We start from the raw sequence: 22,203 nt of genomic DNA on the forward strand, positions 1-22,203 counted from the left end.
CGCGCCCTGTGGCTGTTCTAAGTTGAGAGATTAAGTCCCCTTGAATCCTAAGGGTCCCTAGGGTCAAACTAGACCACTAGGTACCTCCAGTAAGCACCACAGAGCTGCGTTGCAGAGAGGTGTAAAAAGGGGCTTGGCCTCAGAACACCTGTCTGCAGCGCAGCTCCCTGGCGCATACTGGAGATGCCTGTTGGGGGCGCGTTTGCAGAGTGCTGCACGGAGGGGGCATGGCCTCCGGCACGATGCCAGTCTTTTATTTATTTTAATTTTTTAAGAAGGGGGGCTGTGTGGTTCCCCTTCTTATTCTAATTTATTGGCCCTGATGACCCCATCCCCCAGGGCCTGTCTCCTAATTATATTTTTCTGACCCCAATCCCCAGGGCCGGCCACTGTTTTTTATTATTTTTAAAAAATATATATTTATAGACACACCTAGGACATGCTGGACAAACCGTACGTACCTTTCACCATGACGATTTGCATGATATTCATTAAAAGGCGACTATGCATGCAATGAATCCACGTGGAATGTATTTACACCACTAGTGAAGCTCTGACATGTCTGATGCCCTACCGTGCCTAATCCCGGTAGACACCCTTGTCGTTTATTTATACAAACATGGGTAGCTATTGACGGGCACATTTAATACACATGCACACCAAGCCATTCAAAGGGGATTCGATAAAAATTCGACCAAAACTATGCATGAAACTCCCCTCACGGTTAATAAAACACACATCCACTGCCGGATGTGTAATACTTTTTATTTTACTCTCTGGAAAGGGGAGGAACATCACTTGAGAGTCACAGCGTGCTCCTGACAGAGCCCAATGCTGTGTTACACCCACCATTGCCTGCCGAGTGCCACACACCTCTGTGTTGTATTCCACTAGCTAGTGCATATGCTATGACACTCTCTAGCCCATGTGCACTGAACACCACCCCGTGAATATGTCATGCCACACTTGTCTTCGCACGGGTTATATTGCCCCATCTAACGTGCCTTCCTCGATGCCTATGTTATAACGCACAGTGCTATGCCATACATATTACAATCTGGGATCCATATCTTTGTCACAGTGCATATGCAACGTTACACTCCCCAGCACATATTTTATATTACAACTTTAGAGACTAGTTAGGTTACACAACACTACCCTGTGCATATTGCACTCCAAGGCGCATATCGCATAGCACGCGCTAGTGCCTGTGCTATCTCGCGCTCTCCAATGAATCTGTAATTGCGCACAATGTATTGCATATTATATTTCACGCCCGGTTCATCTTATATCACACTTTTTGGTGCATAGTTTATACCATACACTATATCTAGTTTTCATTTCAATCGTGCTCTCAGGACTATGTTCTATATAACAATGTGTTCACCTACCCTTTTCACGGGCATTACATTTTGCGATAGGGGGTGGAGGGTCAGGGGGTGTTTCTGCCAAGTGAGCCCGGAGTCACAGTCACAAACGTCCTCTTCTTCCTGAATAAAAGTGAGATTATGCTGCATACTTGTTCATATTTTAAGTAGTTCGCACAGACACACGTTTTTAAAACAATAAAGTTCCTAATACCGGCCTTCTCTGAACAGTTAGCTTGCTGCCCCATCCCCCTCCTCCCTATCCTCTGTTGTGTGAATCCATGGACTAGCCTCCTCCCTCCTGCCATGCATGGTCTGATGTGCTGCTACTGCCCTCAATTTAGTATGATGTACCAGTCCACTCCTCCTGCCCTCCATTGCCCAATTCTATGCCCCATCATTGACCTCCTGCTTAAACTCTGTGCTTAGCTTGCTGCCCCTATTCTCCTTCCCCCTGCCCTCCGATGTCTTTGTGCATGCCCCTGCTCCATCCTTTTTGCCCACCATGTCCCATGGGCCTGCCACTCCTATCTACTCTGAGTGTTCTGTTGAGCTGCCACTCCCATCCCACCTGCCTAGCATTGTCAGATGACTGTAACCTGTCCCTGCCACCTCCACCCTGCCTGTCCACATGCCATGCCCCTATCCTCTTCCTCCTGTCCTACATGGTCCATTGTACTGCCACACCCTTCTGCCCTCCCTGGTCTGTTGTGCTGCAACTGCTCCTCCTGCCTGCCCAGTGTGGTCTGTTGTGAGGCCCCTTCCCCTGAACTTTCTTGTCTGTGCACAGGTCCTGACCCTCCCTTCTATCCTCCATCGTCCTTTGTGCATGCCCCTGCACCCTCCTTCTTGCCCATCATAGCCATTGTGCTGCCACTAACCCTCCCACTTGCCATGCATGGTCTTCTGTGCTGCCATGGCCCCTCCCACCTTCCCTGTGTGGTCAGTTAGCTGCCCCTGACCCCCTCCCACCTTCCCTCCATGGTCTGTGTGTATGCCATCACAGTCTCACTGTTGCTCTTCATGGTGTGTCTTGCTTCTAGTGCCCATCCTGCCTGACCTCCATGGCTTTCTTGCTGCTCCTGCCCTGCCCCCTTGCCCCCAGCCCTCTGTTTACATGTGCAGACCCCTACTCCCTCCCTCCTGGCTTGTCTGTTCCATTGTAATGCCCCTGATCCGTCCCTCCTGCCCTTTATGGTCTGCTATGCTGCAGCTTTCTCTCCTGTCTGTCCATTGTGGTCAGCTAGCTACCATTGCCTCTTGCCCCTCTGTTCTCTGTTGTCCATGTGCATGGTCCTGTCCCCTCCCTCTTGCTTTCTATGGATTGTTGTGCTGCACTCCCATCCCGCATGCCCTGTGTGGTGTATTGTGCTGCTGCAAACCCTGATGCCTGCCCTGCAGGGTCAGTTTGGTGCACCTCTCCATGTCCCTCCTGTCCTCTGTTATCCTAGTCCATGTCCCTATCCCATTTCCTTCCATGATCCAATGTACCATACTTGCGAACATTTTGAACTTGGTAAGAGGGAGATTTTGAAAAAAAAACTGGGGTATTGATTTGCCCCTTTGAGTTACATTGAAAAAGAGGAGATTGCAGACAGGAGACAGATCAAATAAAGCCCATTTGAGCTTAAAAACATTGGACGTTTCCTGGCTGAATCGGGTCTGTTGGCATGTATGGTTGTACTAGCAGTGCCTCTTCCTTCTGCTCACAATGGTCTATTACATTGCCACAGCCTCTCTTGCAAGTCCTGTATTGTTGGTTTGTTGCCCCTGCCCCCCTTTCCACTGGCCTCCATAGTCTGTTGTGCTTCCACGGCCCTTCCTGCCTGCTCAGTTTGGTTAAATTGTTGCCTTTGCACCCTCCTACCTGCCTTCAATTTTCAGAGTCAGAGCCCCTGGCCTCTGCCTCTCAACAGTATCCTAATGAACAACTAGATTGCTAACATTCTATATTTATTACAAAAGTGTGCAACGCCTGACATCATCTTGATGTAATCAAAACTGTAATACCTAGAGCATTTCCTTTAGAAATTACATATATGAGAGGGTCTTATTGGCGTCAAAATTATGGTTAGTGCTCTAAAAGACTAAAATAAGGACATATTTTCTGAGTTTTCAAATAGCGACAAAGCACTTTTAAATTATTTGTTATCTTTATGTTTTTTTATCCAGTTGACCACTTGATTAAATGTTGCACTTAGGGGAGAGGATGTGGTGTTACTTCCAGAACTGCAGACTTTGCAACTGGGGAACCAGGTTGAAGTTTCTGCTTCAGCTCGACATTCTGTGATTCTGGTCAAATCAATTAGTCTCCCCATGTCTACAACCAAAATGAATTTGTTCTTGTGTGATGTAACCAATGCTCATGTAAAGCACTCCAATACCTGACAAGTCTGCACTATATAACACTGCAAAAACACAAAATAATAAGTGTTTTGCACACATCTGTCATTGGGCTATATTTGGGCTACATCTGGGTGATTTTGGGCTACATTTGGGCTCTTTTGTCTCCGGTGGCCATCTTGGGAGATTTATTTGTTATGAAGTTTCCTAATTTCCTCATGTACTGCAGTCTCCTCAGTAGGAAATGCTTTCAGTTTTTTACTTTGATTCCATCATGAAGGTATTCAGATATGTCACACATTTGCCATAAATTCTGAATGTTAGCACTCTAGTTGCTCATTAGATCACTGTAGTAAAACTACTGTTCACCATGGAAGTCTGCTCCTGGTATTAAAAGTGCATGTTTCAGTCTGCATGTCAGAATTTTTTAATGAAATAGAAGAGGATTTGAGAAGTCACTCAAAATGTGCCCTCATTTTCTTTCTTCAGCATTAATCATAATTTCTATGGCAAAATGAACCCCCTCATTGTTTTCCTTTTTAAATTAAATGTTTTAAGTGTTACCAGTTTATTCCAATCAAGATGGCTTCAGGTGTGCCATACTTTTGTCATAATGAAGACAGTAAGCGCTCTAGTTGTTTTTAAGAACATTCTGGGACATTCTGTCATTGGGCTATACTTGGGCTACATCTGGGTGATATTTGGGCTACATTTGGGCTCTTTTGTCTCTGGTGGCCATCTTGGGAGACTTATTTGTTATGAAGTTTCCTAATTTCCTCATTTACTGCAGTCTCCTCAGTAGGAAATACTTTCAGTTTTTTACTTTGATTCCATCAAGAAGGCATTCAGATGTGTCACACATTTGCCATAAATTCAGAATGTTAGCACTCTTTTTGCTCATTAGATCACTGTAGTAAAGCTACTGCTCACCAGGGAAAACTGCTGCTGGTATTGAAAGTGCATGTTTCAGTCTGCATGTCAGAATTGTTTAATGAAATAGAAGAGGATTTGAGAAGTCACTCAAAATGTGCCCTAATTTTTCTTTCTGCAGCACTAATCATACTTTTTATGGAAAAATGAATCCCCTCATTTTGTTCCTTTTTAAATTAAATGTTTTAAGAGTTACCACTTTAATCCAAGCAAGATGGCTTCAGGTGTGCCATACGTTTATCATAAGTAGGACTGTTAGCGCTCTAATAGTTCTTTGGAACACTCTGGGAAGCTGCAGTAGAACACAAAGGAATCAACTGACAGTCTCTGCCCTTGTTGGATGTACATGTTTTACTGAGAATGTCAGACTTCATTCTCACATGACTGAGAAAGATAATGTGAATTTACAGAAAATAAGCTCTCAGTTTAGCTTATAGATCACCTTCCAAACCTCTGTGGTAAAAGCATGAGAAAATATTTTTCTCTCAATCATCATATCCCAGCAGAAGGCTTTTTCACATGGTGAAATCACCTTAGAACATACCACAATTCCTAAAATGAGTATGGTACCATCAACAAATGATTTATAATATAACTAAAGTCTTAAAACCTTCTATTAACTGCAATGCTTTTTAATGAGGTGCTATCATGTATATTGGTCCCAAGATGGCTGCCAACACTTCTTGGATGAAGTGCTCACAGCCAATCACATCTCAGGATGAGATGTGTGGTTAGGCTCCGCCCACATATATATATGCTTTTAAATGCTATTTTCTCAGGAAATACTGAACAGATTTACACCAGACCTGCACAAGCACTTCCTTGACTTTATGGCTACCTCTCTGCCAAATTTCAAGTAATTCTGTTCAGCCGTTCGGGCTGTAGCTGTGTCTAAAGGTCCTATGGAAAAATGCATGGGGAAAACGCGTTTTGGGACCCCCCTTTTTTCTCGGCCCCTGCTTGGCGAATCACCCCGAGACTTTCAGGGTAGGAGCTGAACGGAGCGCCCCATTAGTTTTGAAATTTTTGCGAGGATTCGTCAACCGGCGCCAAAGTTATTCAAAATAGAATTTTGAGATTTCCTATGGAAACTAGGTTGTAACTATAACTATCTACTGGCGACCGCCAGTAGATAATATATATATATATATATATATTCCCCCGTTATAGTTAGTGCAGGAAACTATAACTCACGCGACCGCAATCCTCTGCTGATGCTAATACTGTATTTAGACACTTATTTGCCCATGTCTTCTTCCATAAATTTTTAGCTATACATATATTACAAATATTTTTTTTTCATAAAGACACATATGTCATCAGCAGAAGATTGCGGTCGCGTGAGTTATAGTTTCCTGCACTAACTATAACGGGGGAATTTCATTGGTTTTTTATCAGTAAAATTTCCGCTAACTATAACATGTGTGAAACCTATGGCTTTTTCAGTGAATTTGCAAGGTTTTTTAAATGCTAATTCCTAACTATAACGTGTGTGAAACCTATGGTTTTTTCAGTGAATTTGTACGTTTTTTTAAATGCTAAGTTACTTTACGCCATTCGTGGCGTGCGCGCCCACTTAACGCAGTTCGTTCCGTGCGCGCACGGTGCGCTTCGCGCACCGTGCGCGCACAGTGAGCACGCGGTGCGCTTCGCGCACCGCGCGCCCACTTTACGCAGTTAGTGCCGTGCACGCACGGTGGGCAAGCGGTGCGCTACGCGCACCGCGTGCCCACGTTACGCTAGATGGGCCATGTACGCACGATGTGCTTCGCGCACCGTGCGCACATGGAGGACATATTAGGCGCTTCCTTGTGATAGGTAATCTGTTGAAATTTTTTGGGGAAATGCTGTGCTCTTATATGCCATGCACAAATGGTGGCCTTCGGCCATCATTTGCACACGGGGTGGAGAGAGTGGGGTTTTTTTTTTTTAATAATTATTTACCGTACGCGTACGGTAAGCGTACGGTAAGCGTAATCGGCGAAATTTTCGAAAAATAAAAAATTACCGTTTTTTGCCTTGGGGGATCTTTGAAGACTCAACTAACATGGTTATGTTCATGGGCGCTGTCTAAACAGCCCCTTTATATGTTTTTGGCATTTGTTTATCAGCTCCCCCCTCAGAGTGCGAGAGAGAAAATGGCGGCCGCCGCTTCCTGGTTTCGACCGATTCGAATGTTTACTAAGATCTAAGGGCCAATCAGAATCGCGCTCGCGCACGCCACCGTACGCGTACGGTAAGCGCACCGTAAGCGCACCGTAAGCTGGCTCAGATATATATATTGATTTAAAGGCTATTTTCTCAGAATCTACTGAACAGATTTACACCAAACCTACAAAAGGCACTTCCTTGACCTGAGGACTACCTCTCTGCCAAATTTCAAGTAATTCTGTTCAGCCGTTCGGGCTGTAGCTGTGTCTAAAGGTCCTATGGAAAAATGCATGGGAAAAGCGCGTTTTGGGACCCCCCTTTTATCTAAGCCCCCGCTTGACGAATCCCCCCGAGACTTTCAGGGTAGGAGCGGAGCGTAGCGCCCCACCTATTTTGAAAAATTCGCAAGGATTCGTTGACCGGCGCAAAAGTTATTCAAAATAGAATGTTGCGGATTTCCTATGGAAACGTGGTCCTAACTATAACTACCTACTGGCGACCGCCAGTAGGTAATATATATATATAGTCCCTTCCCACACCTTATAGTGCACTCCCTGCAGCACCACACAACATTAAAAAAACAAGCATTGGCATAGCCAATAGGTCTCGCTTTTGGGACCTTCTAAGTATTTAGTTATGCAGCACAATATCCTTGGTGTAACCACATCAACTTTTGTGTGGCTAAACACTTATAAGGTCCCAAAGGCGAGACCTATTGGCTCTGCCAATGCTTGGTGTGGTTGTGTGTGTGGTTGTGTGTGTGTGTGTGTGGTTGTGTGTGTGTGGTTGTGTGTGTGTGGTTGTGTGTGTGGTTGTGTGTGTGGTTATGTGTGTGTGGGTGTGTGTTGGTATGTGTGGGTGTGGTTGTGGGTGCGGGTGCGGTTGTGGGTATGTGTGGATGTGTGGTTAGGTGTGGTTGTGTGTGTGGTTGTGTGTGTGGTTGTGTGTGTGCGGTTGTGTGTGTGTGGTTTTGTGTGTGTGGTTGTGTGTGTGTGTGTGGTTATGTGTGTGTGTGTGGTTGTGTGTGGTTGTGTGTGGTTGTGTGGTGTGTGGTTGTGTGGTTGTGTGTGGTTGTGTGTGTGGTTGTGTGTGGTTGTGTGTGTGTGTGGTTATGTGTGGTTGTAAGTGTGGTTGTGTGTGGTTGTGTGTGTGGTTGTGTGTGTCGCTGTGTGTGGTTGTGTGTGTGGTTGTGGTTGTGTGTGGGTGCAGTTGTAGGTATGGGTGTGGTTGTGGGTGTGTGTGTAGATGTGTGGTTGGGTGTGGTTAGGTGTGTGGTTGTGGGTGTGGTTATAGTTGTGTGTGTGTGGTTGTATGTGTGTGTGGTTGTGTGTGTGTGGTTGTGTGTGGCTGTGTGGTTGTGTGTGTGGTTGTGTGTGTGGTTGTGGTTGTGTGTGTAGTTGTTTGAGGTTGTGTGTGTGTGGTTGTGTGTGTGTGGTTGTGTGTGTGTGTGTGGTTGTGTGTGGCTGTGTGTGGCTGTGTGTGTGGTTGTGTGTGTGGTTGTGTGTGTGGTTGTGTGTGTGGTTGTGTGTGTGTGGTTGTGTGTGCATGTGTGGTCATGTGTCTGTTTGTGTGTATGGTTGTGTGTGTGTGTGGTTGTGTGTGTGGTTATGTGTGGTATGTGTGGTTGTGTGTGTGTGGTTGTGTGTGTGGTTGTGGTTTTGTGTGTGTGGTTGTATGTGTGGTTGTGGTTGTATGTGTGGTAGTGGGTGTGGTTGGGTGTGGTTGTGTTTGTGGTTGTGGGTGTGGTTGTGTGTGTGTGGTTGTCTGTGTGGTTGTGTGGTTGTGGTTGTGTGTGTGGTTGTGTGTGGTTGTGTGTATGTGGTTGTGTGTGTTTGTGTGTGTGGTTGGGTGTGGTTGTGTGTGGTTGTGTGTGTATTTGTGTGTGTGTGGTTGGGTGTGGTTGTGTGTGTGGTTGTGTGGTTGTGTGTGGTTGTGTGTGTGTGGTTTTGTGTGTGTGTGGTTGTAGGTGTTGTGCGTGTGGTTGTGTGTGTGGTTGTGTGTGTGATTCTGGTTGTGTGTGTGGTTGTGTGTGTGGTTGTGTGTGGGGTTGTATGTGGGGTTGTGTGTGGTTGTGTGTGTGTGGTTGTGTGTGTGGTTGTGTGGTTGTTGTGTGTGTGTGGTTGTGGGTGTGGTTGTGTATGTGTGGTTGTGTGTATGTGTGTGGTTGTGTGTGTGTGTGGTTGTGTGTGTGTGTGGTTGTGTGTGTGTGGTTGTATGTGTGGTTGTGTGTGTGGTTGTGGTTGTATGTGGTTGTGGTTGTGGGTGTGCATGCTTGTGTGCTTGTGTGTGTGGTTGTGCGTGTGGTTGTGGTTGTGTGTGTGGTAGTGGTTGTGTGTGTGGTTGTGTGTGTGGTTGTGGTTGTGTGTGTGACAGTAATACTAAAAGCATATCAAAATAAAGGAACACAAAAATCGAGTTTGTGGAAAGAGAAAGCACAACAACATGTTCTTTGATTTTTGATGTTCTGTGAACGAGAACATCAAAGGGGCGCCGCAAAAGTGATTGCGGGCAAAAGTGAAAGTGATCGCGGGCGCTTAATGAGCATGAGTAGGCCATATGGTGCCTCTGCTCCTAAGCGCGCGCCCGCGCACATGCACTGTAGCTCTAGGCTAGGTAGCATTTTTTGAGCCCTCACTAAAAGTCCAGCCAGACCGGCGCATGCGCTGGGTCAGGCGAGACCTAATGATGGTGCCCCTGCCTCTTCTAGGGCATCCCCAGGATACAAAAATATCATTTTAAAAATCCCTTGGTCAATCAATCAATGATACTTTATTCGGTTACACAAAAGATATAACCATAAAAGCACATATAAATTATTTATACATTAAAATACATGATAAAAAACTACATAAAATACATATATATGCTTCATTTCATTTACTTGCAATCACATAAGAATCGATTTTCTAGATCTAAAAGCATTTTTTTAAAAGGTCGTTGCTGAGGCTACAATAAAAACTGTCTCTAATTGTTGGAGTGCCAAAAAAGCTGGACGACAGGATCTCATACCCATTCCTTTTAGAACAGGGACAATCCATATTTTTCTCTGCAGGGTATAGAATTTACAAAAGAATAGCACGTGTATTGTAGACTGGTAAGAGGTGTCATCACACTGGCATTTGCAGAGCTGTTTGGACCAGTCATTAGCAACAGGGAGAGTTATTAATCTATAAAAAGTACGCAGGTGAAAACGCACAAGTAAAAATCGATCATAGTCACTCATAAACAAGCGTAGGTACGGTTGGAGACTAAAGGTTGTTAATGTGAGATTGTGTGCCTGAACCGAGGATTTAGTCAGCTCTGTGCTCAGTCTCTGTTCCGACAGGTAATTCAAACAGATATTCTTTAAATCTTTCCTGCTCGTCCCGACCATAGTTGGCGGTTTATCATAAAATTCATGGAGTCCTATATTGTATTAAAAAGATTTAACATATGCCAACCATCCAATCCTTACTACCCCGTCCAGGCCCCCACAGTCTTCTAAAACTCTCCTGTTAAAATTTGTCTCATCTGTTATCCATATCCTGTGCCACAATAGGACTGGTTGAATCCTTATAATATATTCCAAATATAAAAGTCCTAGTTCAGTGTGGCAAACAAAGGAGGAAGTACTATTAGGGACCATAAGTACGAATTTCAGAAACATATTTTCAACTACCTGGACTGACGCCACGTTCGCGTATCTCCATATGCCTTCTCCGTACGTAGAAACGCTAAAACATTTCGCCTTTTAAATATCTAGAAGTTCCACCGATAGGGTCTTAATATATAGCAGTCTCCTTGCTTTAACAGCCTGCATCCATGAACCCGTACGATCGAACAATATCCCCAGATAGGAATATATCTTTGTAGTTTTTATCCGTTTTTTTATCTATATAAATAGATTTTGTCTTTATGCACCCTGTCCCACAATACATTGTAAAAGTCTTAGAAGAATTAATTGTGAGACCTCTCTCAGACATAAAATTAGCAAAGCTGGAAACCACCCTTTGCAATCCCAGCGGGGTGCGTGCCATTAAGCCTGCATCGTCCGCATATAATAATATGGGAATGGGGCGCTGGCCAACCTCAGGTACGTCTTAACATTCTTGGACTAAAACCCTTTCAATATTGTTTATATACAGAGTGAAAAGAAACGGTGCAAGGACACACCCCTGCCTAACAACACGTTTCACATTAAAGTGTCCCGTGCATTCTCCAGCTGTCCCAAGCCGTACCCGTGCCCTTGCCCTTAAATAAAACTCTCTTATAAAAGAGATTACAACTAATTCAACACCCAGATCCTCTAAAATAGGCCACAGCTTATTATGGTTTCCGCAATCAAATGCCGATGATAAGTCGACAAAGGCCAAATACAAGGGCCCATTTTTTGCCTTAATGTACTTATTCAGTAAAAGATTTAAATTTAAGCCCTGCTCAATAGTACCTAGTTTTTTGCGAAAACCAAATTGTAAGTCGCTTATCACCGATCACTCTTCTGCCCAATCCTGGAGCCTGTTCAATATAACCCGACCTACTATTTTTACTGTTGAATCTATCAACGATATTGGTCGATAATAGGCTGGGTCATTCCTATCCCCTTTTTTGAATATAGGGACAAGGATGGACTCATACCATGTTGGAATGAAACCATTCAAACTTGATGCATTAAATACTTGTGTCAATAGGGGGTCCCATAGGGGAATATTAGCTTTAAAAATATCGACAGGTACGCCATCCGGCCCCGCTGCCTTACCTCCCGAGCTTGATGCAATGGCCAATATTACCTCATTAAGATCAAAGGACATTGCTTTCCCAGGGACCCTAGGCAGTAAGCCTTGATCCTCCGTAATGTCCCTTAATACTGTGTCACAGTCACCCTCAATACCCTCCATTTCATGTTACTGTGGGGTTATTGCATCATACAAAAGCGAGAAGTGCTCTATCCATCTGTTCTCAGGGATAGCTACCTCCATAGTAGATACTACCTTCTCTTTAAGAAAGGGGGCATTAACTGCTTTCCAGAATGCACAGGGATCTTTAGCAATTGAAGATTCACGGAGGGCTGTTCATGCTTCTACCTTCAAATTATCTTTTTTGGATTTTAGAGCCTGCTTATATTCTCTCCGTGCCTCTCTAATTTTATCCCTATCTTTAACTTCTTTATGCAGAAGATGCTTGAGGTTTCCATAGGCCCGGGTACAGTTTGGATCAAACCAGCCCTTTCTCGCATCACGGTGATTCCTATGCCTTATATTAATAGTAAGTAATCTTTAGGTGCAGCATTTTCATCCAAACACACCTTAATCGCCCCGTAACAGTTTCTTAACACCCCAGCCATAAAATCTGAGGGTACCACTTTCTCCCAGCTCAAGGTATAACCATTTTGGCTAGTTAAAATAATATTTTCTAAAATAGCATTTGGGCAGTTAGCCTTACCTATATTGAGTCTAAATAGGGATAAACCCACGCTCTGAGCAAAATGGTCGATCAGAGCAATCTGGTGTTGGGAGAAATTGTCAATAAATGAGCCATAGCGATTAGAAACCAATATAAAGTCAATCGTAGAGAAGGATCCATACCCATTAAACGTCGGGCCAAGAGTCACAGAAGGATTACTTAAAAAATTTGCGAAGCCGAAATCAAACTCGAATACTAATTCATTCAAACAATCACCATACATTGTATGCGGGAAATGTGGAAGAAAAGAAAGGGTGGGCGTTGTGGGCGTAGTGGGGCTACGTGAAGCAGCTCGTAGTGTGCCCAAATCTACGCACACTCGCGCGCTACGCGTAGCCCCATTACGCGCCACCCACCTCCCGCCCGCCCTCCTTTTAAATCAAACCCTGCATGTAAAATAAATAAGAAGTAAAGAAACTTACCTGAAGCGCGGCGTCTCCGGGGCTCCCTCTTCCATTTCCAACTTCTTCTGACAAATGCACATGCACGGACGCCCGCGCATGCGCATTTCTCGCAAAAAATGCGCATGCGCGGGCGTCCGCGGGAGGCGGGTGGCGGCGGCAGGCAGCTACGCTTCGCCCTGGGTGTGCGTAGCGCTAGCCTGCTTCGCCTACTTCGAAAACTGCGAAGCAGGCAGCGCTACGTACACTACGTGGGCGAGGCGTAGTGTCACGCCCAGGGTTAAAGAAAAGTATCCACATCATATGTAAAACCACAGTTCCCATTATCCGAGTGTTGGCATAAAGCTGAATTAAAGTCTCCCCCCATTTCATAATCAAATCTTTACTCACTAATTCCTGCAACTTATAAAGATGTCCCCGTATGTCCTTCACAACCCATTCCAGTAAGTTTTGGGGGATATTGTTATAATAGTTCACGATTACTACTAAACAATTTATATCAACCTTTAGTCTGATAATTTGATAAAAACAATCCTCCCATACCAGATCTACCTTTTCAAGATGAACTAAATTTGAAATGTACGTTCAGAGCCCCCCTTTTGCTCTACCATGTTTGGAAACTATAGCATTGGTATGTATAGGTTCTATTACCCATGTTTCCTGTAAACTGAAAACTTCAAATTGCTGTACAAAATCATACCACAATACATTATTCAGTTTAGATTTTAAGCCTGCAATATTCCAAAACATGAAGTTGCAACTACCCATATAACTGGGGGCTCTGTCAGATAACAGAGTTTCTACTATACTACACTCCGGGTTGATATCCATTATTATCTTAGACATATCGTCAGTAAGGACAGAGATCTGAGGGTTAACACTCAATGCTAAATCAACAACAATTAAATTCCGATGTTCTATAATTTCATGTGTACCTATAGATATCAAGTCCCCCAGGCCAGCATCAACCATACAATTCATTAGCACTCTATCACAACCAGGTATACTAGATATCTTAGTTACTTCATTTATACAGATGTTATCGGGGCCTTTTTGTCAGTCCACTTCTTCCAAATCCTGTAACATATTAAAACGATTGGAAGTGGGAATTCCATAACTTGTACCATAAATTGTTGGTCGTACGACATTTCTCTGAGTAACATAACCAAAATTGCTGGGTTTATAGAAATATCCTAGTGGCACACTAATGATCTGATCTTCCCAGTTTGGACTATTATGCACCCTGCCCAAAATTATCTAAGTCAGGCGTGGGGTTTTAAAATTCAAAATCACACAATCTCCTTCCTTGTCTTTTTTTCCCCTTCCTATCCAGCCCACCCTTCTAACCATTTTGAACTCGTTAAATTGTCTATCTGTTAAGCCTATTCTACCCCCCAGCCAGGATAAAGATTTATTTCTTAAACTTTCCCATGTCTCCTCAGTCCCTTTACGCAACCTTGGTACATTAGTTAGTACAACAGTATAGGGAGTTATAGCCGGGGGTAGATCTATGTATGGGACTTGTTTCTCAAACTCTAGGCCTCTAGTTACATTTAACTTTCTATTCATACTTTGCTTCTCATACTGATTAGTAATACATCCATTATAAATAGATGGTCTGGGACTATTCCCCGCATTTCCAGTTCCACTCCCAGGCATTGGTTGTGAATTTTGATTATGCACTTGTATAGATAAGGAAGGATCTAGGAGAGTACTATCGTTTTTAGCACATTGTACAGCCTTAGGGTATTTTAAAGACTCGCACTTATTACGGTATTCGATCAAAGCTTCTTCTATTACTCCCAATCTACCATTCAGTTTTCCTAGACTATCCCAGAGGGAAATATCAAGAGCTTCCAACTTATTCTGCATATTACTAAGTTCAGTCTGTATCCGTGCATCAGAACTAGCTGAGGCTTTGTCCCACCCACGGGTTTTGTTATTTGCCGATGTTCTAAACCTTTTTATCACTTTTTTTTGTTTTAAATTTATCATAACTGGAGCCTTTAGACTGCCTTTCGTATTCTGTTTAAGAGAGCTATCAGGATTTTGAGATCGTTTTAAAGGTGGCTGAATATCACACTCTGAGTCAGTGTCAGCGATGTGGTCGGAGATCTCTACCACACAGCAATTTCGAATTTCTGGACCATCTGGACTATTGGGCCTTTCCATTTGTGGATCCATTTGGGGGTCAGTTGTTATATTAGTTTTATGTCTAACAGTAATGGGTGCGGTAGGGGCCTCTATGCTGTTAGATTTATCTGAGATCATAGCCTCTTCCACATTTGAAATTTTCTTTTCAATAGCACCCATTGCACCACTCAAATAATTCAATAAAGATAGACAAGGCCCTTCCCCCAGTTTTGTCTGCTTCTTCTTCGGCGGTGCAGTTGATGTTTTTCGTTTTCACTAACTAAATTGGATTATGCAGCGACACGTTATAACAGTTACTACCAACAGTTAGGCCCAATCAAGTCCAGACGAAACAAGGTCCTCCAATACGCTTAGTCCTCCCAAATAAAACGTATATGCCCAGTACCTTCATGAAGTCAGTTCAAAACTGTCCAAAACTGCCCAACTAAGAGCCGTGGCCCAGCCCAGCCGCTACCGGCCGATGACAGGCAAGGACGGGCCCGCATTTGGCCCAGGCTTTGCCCGGGCAAGCCAGCGCCCGTCCCGTGCCGCGGGAGCTGGCAGGCGATTTTTATAGACCAACTGGGTGGCTGTAGACCTCACGCGAGACCGCACTGCCCTCTGGGAAGTGTAGTCCCAGGCATTCTGCGGTCTGTGATTCGCTCCCAGTGACAGGTACGATTATAGGGAGTGTCCAATGTTGGGAAGCACGGTATCCCTTCACCAGCCCAGGCAGTGAGGCAGGAAACAAGGAACAAACACAGCAGATGCAGGCAAATAGAGGCGTCCCGCGCCGCGGGAGCCAGCAGGTGATTTTTATAGACCAACTGGGTGGCTGTAGACCTTATGCGAGACCGCACTGCCCTCTGGGAAGTGTAGTCCCAGGCAGTCCGCGGTCCGCGATTCTCTCCCGGTGACAGGTACGATTATAGGGAGTGTCCAATGTTGAGAAGCACGGTATCCCTTCACCAGTCCAGGCAGTGAGGCAGGAAACAAGGAACAAACACAGCAGATGCAGACAAATAGAGGCGTCCCTTGGTCAATATGAGGCACTACTTCCCAGAGCATTGGATAATAAATACGTGGCTCCTGACACTCATTTCCTATTCCTTTCTAGCCTTTTTAAATAGGAATTTTGTGTGCCCCAGCACCCATCCATGGTACTGACACTGTTTTTTATTTTAAGAAGTTGAGGGGGTAGTAATGACCCTGCGGCCCCTGCCAGCTTCCCAGCCAGAACTGGGTGCTGTTGGGAAGAAGTATGTTTTGGAGTTGGCGTTGGCTGGGTCTGTCCAAAAAATTAGAAAATTGGCTTGAAGATAAAGATTATTTGAAACAATTCAGCGCTTGGAGAATCAATTCTTTGCGGCAGAAATAGACATTGATTATGACTATCTGATCAAATGTAATGCAGTTTTAACCCCATGGATGTTTGCATAAAACATGTGAAAAGGTGTTGCCCCTCCTTATAGTTAGTTTACTACAAGTTTAATTAATTTTGTCAGCAGTCAAAAGTAGGGGAGTGTGCATAAGGGTAAGACAATTTGAAGTACTGAGCAGTGCAGTCTTGAGATTCACTAATGCCATTTCTTTGTTGTGTTGTATCTTTTTACACATAGAATCCAGATTCCACTGAAAGAGGAATTTTTGCCTCTTTAGTGTTAAGGGATGGGAATGTACAGGGGAGCATGGAGTTTATATGAAGAGCTACCTGCAAAAATAGAGAGGACATGTTTATGCTTTGCACATTGTTCATTACATAAAATAGAGACTCTGCAATTCATTATTCATAGTGAGCTACTTTCTATGCCACAGCTCTTCTTTAGTCTGATGTATATTAAACAGATTTTTGCTTTTACTCTTCATATTTATAACTGATCTACTTCTTTTTATATGAATAAGCAAGACCTCAATCTTTGGAGAGGTTTGTGGGAAGAGTGGTGGTGTGATCATGCACTATAAGGAATAAAATATCTTCAGCCATGCCTTAAAAGAATATTGTAAGTTGTTTTTAAGTTGCATTACCTTATAAAAGAAATGAGCCTACAACCTCGCACCTCTATAAAGTCTGTCACTCCTTTAAAGCAGGGAGTACTTTTTCCGATATATATATCTTATCTTCATAAGGCGCTGTATGGCTGTTCAGACAAGCACTTACATGTGGACTCTACAATTCATTTATGATAATGATAAAATTGTAGGAGTATTAAAAAATATAAGCTCCAATGTTTGAGCATTTTGTTTGTTTGTTTTCCTTTCCTTCAGCCACTTGAGGAAGAATTTAAACCAGGTCTCACTGCTGAAATAACTGGCAATGACAAGAAGGATTTCCCTCCCCTCACTTGCGAAAGTTCTGAAAAACCAGCAGAACAAAATGTGGTATGCACATCAGTCTTCTATAATATTTTAAATGAATCTTCCACAATATAATAGTGTTAAGCTTCTTCATATACAACTGTTCATCCCATTGTTGTGAACCTGTAATTGAGATGTTTCTCTGTTGAAATGATATTTAAGTCCCCTCATGTCTCTTCTCTATCATTATTATAGTCTGAATTATTGTTTAAACAGTATATGTTTCATGAGATAACATAGACACCCCTAAAATATTTCATAATTTGAAAACTGCATAATGGTTGACAATATAGACATGGGAAGCCGTGTGTGGTTATTGTTTCTATAGCTAACCTCTAAATTCAGGATAATTATCGGAAAGGAAATGGTAGCTTCAAAGTCACATCTAATTTTATAATACTTTGCTTACTGCTTCCGAATTAGTCACTGGCTAAAGAGTTTACATCAGCTATCTACCCAGCCAAACTTGGAAGACCACACATTTATGGTGAGTTGGATGATACTTTTTTTTCCCGAACATTTCGTCAAGATTCATCAAACAGCACAAGAGTAATTAACAAACTGAAAAAATCAATTTACCATGGAAACGTGGTCCTAACTATACCTACCCAGTAGTGACTGCCACTGGGCTATCACACACACATATTTACAAACATACATATATTACCTACTGGCAGTCACTAGTAGAAAAGCATGTTTTGACTTGCCTATATCGTAGGCGAATCTTTACAAAAATGTTCAGAAAAAGTGCCCGGTGAATCTTGTTTTGGATGGAACATTTTGAGGTGATCCGTCATCCGGGGACCAAGAAAAAGGGGGGGTCAACAAAAGTGTTTTTCCCATGTTAATTCCCATAGAATCTTTAGACACACCTGCAACCCGAACTGCTGAACAGAATTACACCAAATTTGGCAGAAAGCTAGTTTTTGGTCTACTGATTGTGGTTTTTTTAATTGGTTTTTTTAATTGGTGTAAATAGGTTCAGTATACCTAGATATTAAATGAAATCAAAATTTGTATATCTATCATCGCTAAGCCTTTGCAAATAATGACAAGCTTGTGCTGAGATTTGATGAGCTCTGATTGGCTGCCAACACTTCATTTAAAATGTAAATGTTGCTCTTTGAGACATTGATCTTCAAATAGGGTAAGGCAGTATATTGTTGGAGAGACACCAACCTATTTTTCAAGCCCTTAGGTGTTAACTCCAGAATTATCATATGGTCTGCATACATCAAACAGGGGAAGAGGCGAGCACCTATTTTCGGAGCATCTCTCTTATTAGCTGGAAAACAATTGGGGAGATCTGAAACATACAAGGAAAAAAGCAACGGGGCCAGCAGACACTTGTTTCAGACCATTTTTTGTTGGAATTACTAAGGAAAATCCTCAGTCACCCCTAATAGCAGTTGGCACAAAGTGGAGGAACACAGGAAAATTATTACTGAGAGAAGGGTGTCAGGCACATCCAGCTTCTTTAATTTTTTCCATAGTGTTGGATGATTTACCTTATCAAAGAACTCAGGAAAAAATAAAAGGGGGCAGAGTAGGAATTCCCTGACCATCTAGCTCTGGTGTTGGGGTCGGGCTCAAAAAAACATTTTTTCAAAAAGTTTACTGTGATTTTTGTGAAATATTCATGAATATCGCTGTGAATTAAAACAAAAAAAACAAGTGTGGTTTCCCACACTTGCTTTTAATATTACCCCCTGGTTGGCAAGGTCAAGGGGCCATTTGTATTTGAATAAATAAGGAAGGGGGCTCACAGAACCCCTCCGAGGACGTATATATGCCCCAAGGGCCACCACATCCCCAGGGGAATTGTTTAAATAAATGCAGAGGGGGCTGTGCGGATACCCATGTGACCTTGGGACCACCATATCCCAGGGGCTTTACCCCTTGCATGCTTTGGACGGCCCCTGGCCATCATACGTCACGGTGGGCGTGTGCAGAGGACGGCCGTGGGCTGTCCGAATCCCGACCACTATTTAATTCACCTACACAGCGCAAAAATGTATGCAGCAAACAAGGTGTTAATTTAAAAAATTAATGTGGTGCTGTCCATACCCCCCAGGCCCAGTGGACCACCACCTTCCTTGGGCCAATTAGTTTAAAAAAAAAAAGAAATAGGGGGTCATATATAGAACCAGGGACCACCATCTCCCTGGGGTTGGCCTGAGCAAACAGAAGGATGGCCCTGGGGACCACCACTCCCATAGGGCCAGCTGCTGCTTTTCCCAGGTTGCACATCCCTGGGACATAGCTGTTTGCTTTTGCTTTACTGGAAGTAGAGTTTTCATGTTGTTCTCTGCCTACAGATATGTGGTCAGGGAAAGAGACTAAACTATTGCTCTCACACACAGGGAGCTGCATTTCTAGCAGCTCCTGGCATGCAAGACCAATTCCAGCTCCTGCAGGAGTCAGAGAGCTGACTGGAACCATGGGAGCCTTGAGGCTTCCCCCCCACGGTCTCCATCCTGCACACTTGGCACCTTGGGTGGGACCAGGACACCCAGGGACACATGGCCGAGCCACAGGGGATAGAGTGTTTGGGGCCGAAATAGGCTAGGGGTGGGGGCACGCTAAGTCCATTCCCTATTGATTTGAGGCCGGGCCCCAGGGGCCCGCACACCCCCTCTCCTATTAAATTTCATCTGGGCCCTGGGGTCCCCAGGGCAGAAATCAGCCTGTGGAGGAGGGCTGCGCAGCCCCCCATCTCTATTAGGTTATGACAGGCCCTGGAGAATGGTGTCTACAGGGTCGTTCTGAACCTGGTGCTCATTTCACAAAAATTAAACCTCAACAGTAAGCACTGTAAACATGGCAGGTGCCCCCGTTGAAGCTCCACTTCTGCAAAGGACATATGATCCTAGCTCCTGAGCTTGGCAAAGGTAAAGCAACTGTGTTTTCAATGCAATTCCATAATGTAGAACAATCTAAAATCCTTTGTGGAGGTGAATGCATCGTTGATCAATTGGGGTGCAATCTGTATCTGACTGTGAAGAGTGTGTTCTTTCTTTTCCCTTTCCTGGCAAGAGCAGAGTCCATGGTTTTCCCTTTAAATTACTAAGAGTTTGCACATGTGGAAATCACTTGGATGATTCCCTGTTTGGCCCTGCCCACCTTAGTAGTTTCCAAAGGTCTTCCTGCCTTTTGCCAGGATGATGGACATCTTAACAAGCACCAGCAGCGTGTTTCCCGCCGATTTTGATGATGTAATCTTGATGACAAGGTATATGACGTCACCTCCACCAAGCAAAGAAGCACTTACTTCATATAGTTAAGAGGAAGGATTGTTGTTTGGTGGAAATGTACCTCTTTGTAGTCTCATTGTCTTGTCTATAGGAGGATTCACATATTTCTGGATAAAGACATAACAGAAACAATCACATTGCAAAAATGCCCACAAGAACACTGGTGACATTTCCTCGTGTTCCATTAGGCAGATGTAGTGTAGAATATGCACTGGATATTTACCCAAGGAGGTAGCACTTAGTAATTAGCCCATAGGAAAAACTCCACTTCTGTAGAAATATTGTGCAAAACTGTGGACTCTTGTTGGATAAAAAGGCAGGTGTAGTTCTTTTGTAGCCGAGCTTCTCACAGAGCTACTGATACATCCATATAAACACTTAGAAACAAACTCACAAAGTCAGGCACTCGCATACCCACTGACAGACCCACTCACACACTCACTCACGGATGGATTCAGACACTCACTCACACTCCCATGCAACCTCTCATACACCTATAAATCCTTATACACCCACTCACTGATCCCTAGAGCCACTCACACTTCCACTCACTTACCCATACAACTGCTCATACAACCACTCACTCAATCATAAAGACACTCATACAACCATAGACTCACCCATACAGCTACTTACATATCACTTATTCTCCTATACAGCCACTCACACACCCACTTACTCACCCACACAGCCTCTGAACACAGCCACTCATTCACCCATATACCCACTTACACACTCACTCATATACCCATACAACCATTCACATACTCATTCATACATCCATACAACCCCTCACACATCTGCTTAAACACCCATACAACCACTCACACAGACACTCAGTCTCCAATGCAGCCACTAACACATAAACTCACCTAATAAAACACACACTGAAACAGCCACTCACTCACTCATAGAGGCATTTAGATACCCAGTCACTCACTCATACATCCACCTAGTCACCAATAAAGCCATTCATACCCAATCACTCACCCATACAGCCACTGACTCAACCCCTCACTCACCAAAACAGCCACTCACTCACCCATACAGCCACTCACATGCCTACTTATACACCCATAGAAACCTTCAAACACATACTCCCACACAGATACACACAATCACACAACCACTCGCATAACATATGTTTCAAATAGTATAACTCATCAGTAGTACACAAACTATTCTTATTTACCATTTGTGCTACCTTAGTATATAGGTTTAAAACTCATTAACTGTTAGAAAACACACACATTCACTGAATGATGTCAACAATGATGCCATCAGTGATGTCATGTGAAATGCCATCAGTGATGCCATTTGAGATGTCGTCAGTGATGTCACTAACCATGTCATAGGTGATGTAATATGTGATGCCATAAGCAGTGTATTGTGGGGGCATACAATATAGTTAACTCAGGTAACTATAACTTCTACATTTCTCTGGTTTTGTATGAGTGAAATCTGAGTCTAACTATTACGTCCCTCTATCCTTTGGTTTGTTCAGTGCGTATATATATATATATATATATTTATATATAAAAACGATTCAACCACAAGTCCGTGCGCTCTCAGGTACAGCAACAAACACCATCCAGAATGAGAACAACCAGGTTTATTAACACGACGCGTTTCAACTGCTTCCGCAGCCTTGGTCACGTGTATTCAAAGTGTACAATCGTATTCACGTCTCATATAGCACCCTATACTATTTACACGACATAGAAATAGGATACAGTAAATGCTCGTGGTGGCCATATTTGAATGGTGCAATGTAACAAATAATAACAGAGTCAATGTAAAGACATCATACGAGAAAATCATATATCAGAA

General features: G+C 43.5%; 1 protein-coding gene across 1 annotated transcript in view; it reads left to right on the top strand.

Annotated features, from left to right (window-relative positions):
- LOC146796250 (uncharacterized) overlaps positions 1-22,203 on the top strand; it is a 578,389-nt gene that overhangs the window by 546,773 nt on the left and 9,413 nt on the right. Inside the window, exon 8 of the mRNA XM_085631282.1 lies at positions 17,030-17,143. Within this exon, the coding sequence (XP_085487408.1) occupies positions 17,030-17,143 (114 nt within the window). The remainder of the gene's footprint in view (positions 1-17,029; positions 17,144-22,203) is intronic.

Source organism: Triturus cristatus, chromosome 10, assembly GCF_964204655.1.
Source record: "Triturus cristatus chromosome 10, aTriCri1.1, whole genome shotgun sequence".
Classification (NCBI taxonomy): Eukaryota; Metazoa; Chordata; class Amphibia; order Caudata; family Salamandridae; genus Triturus; species Triturus cristatus.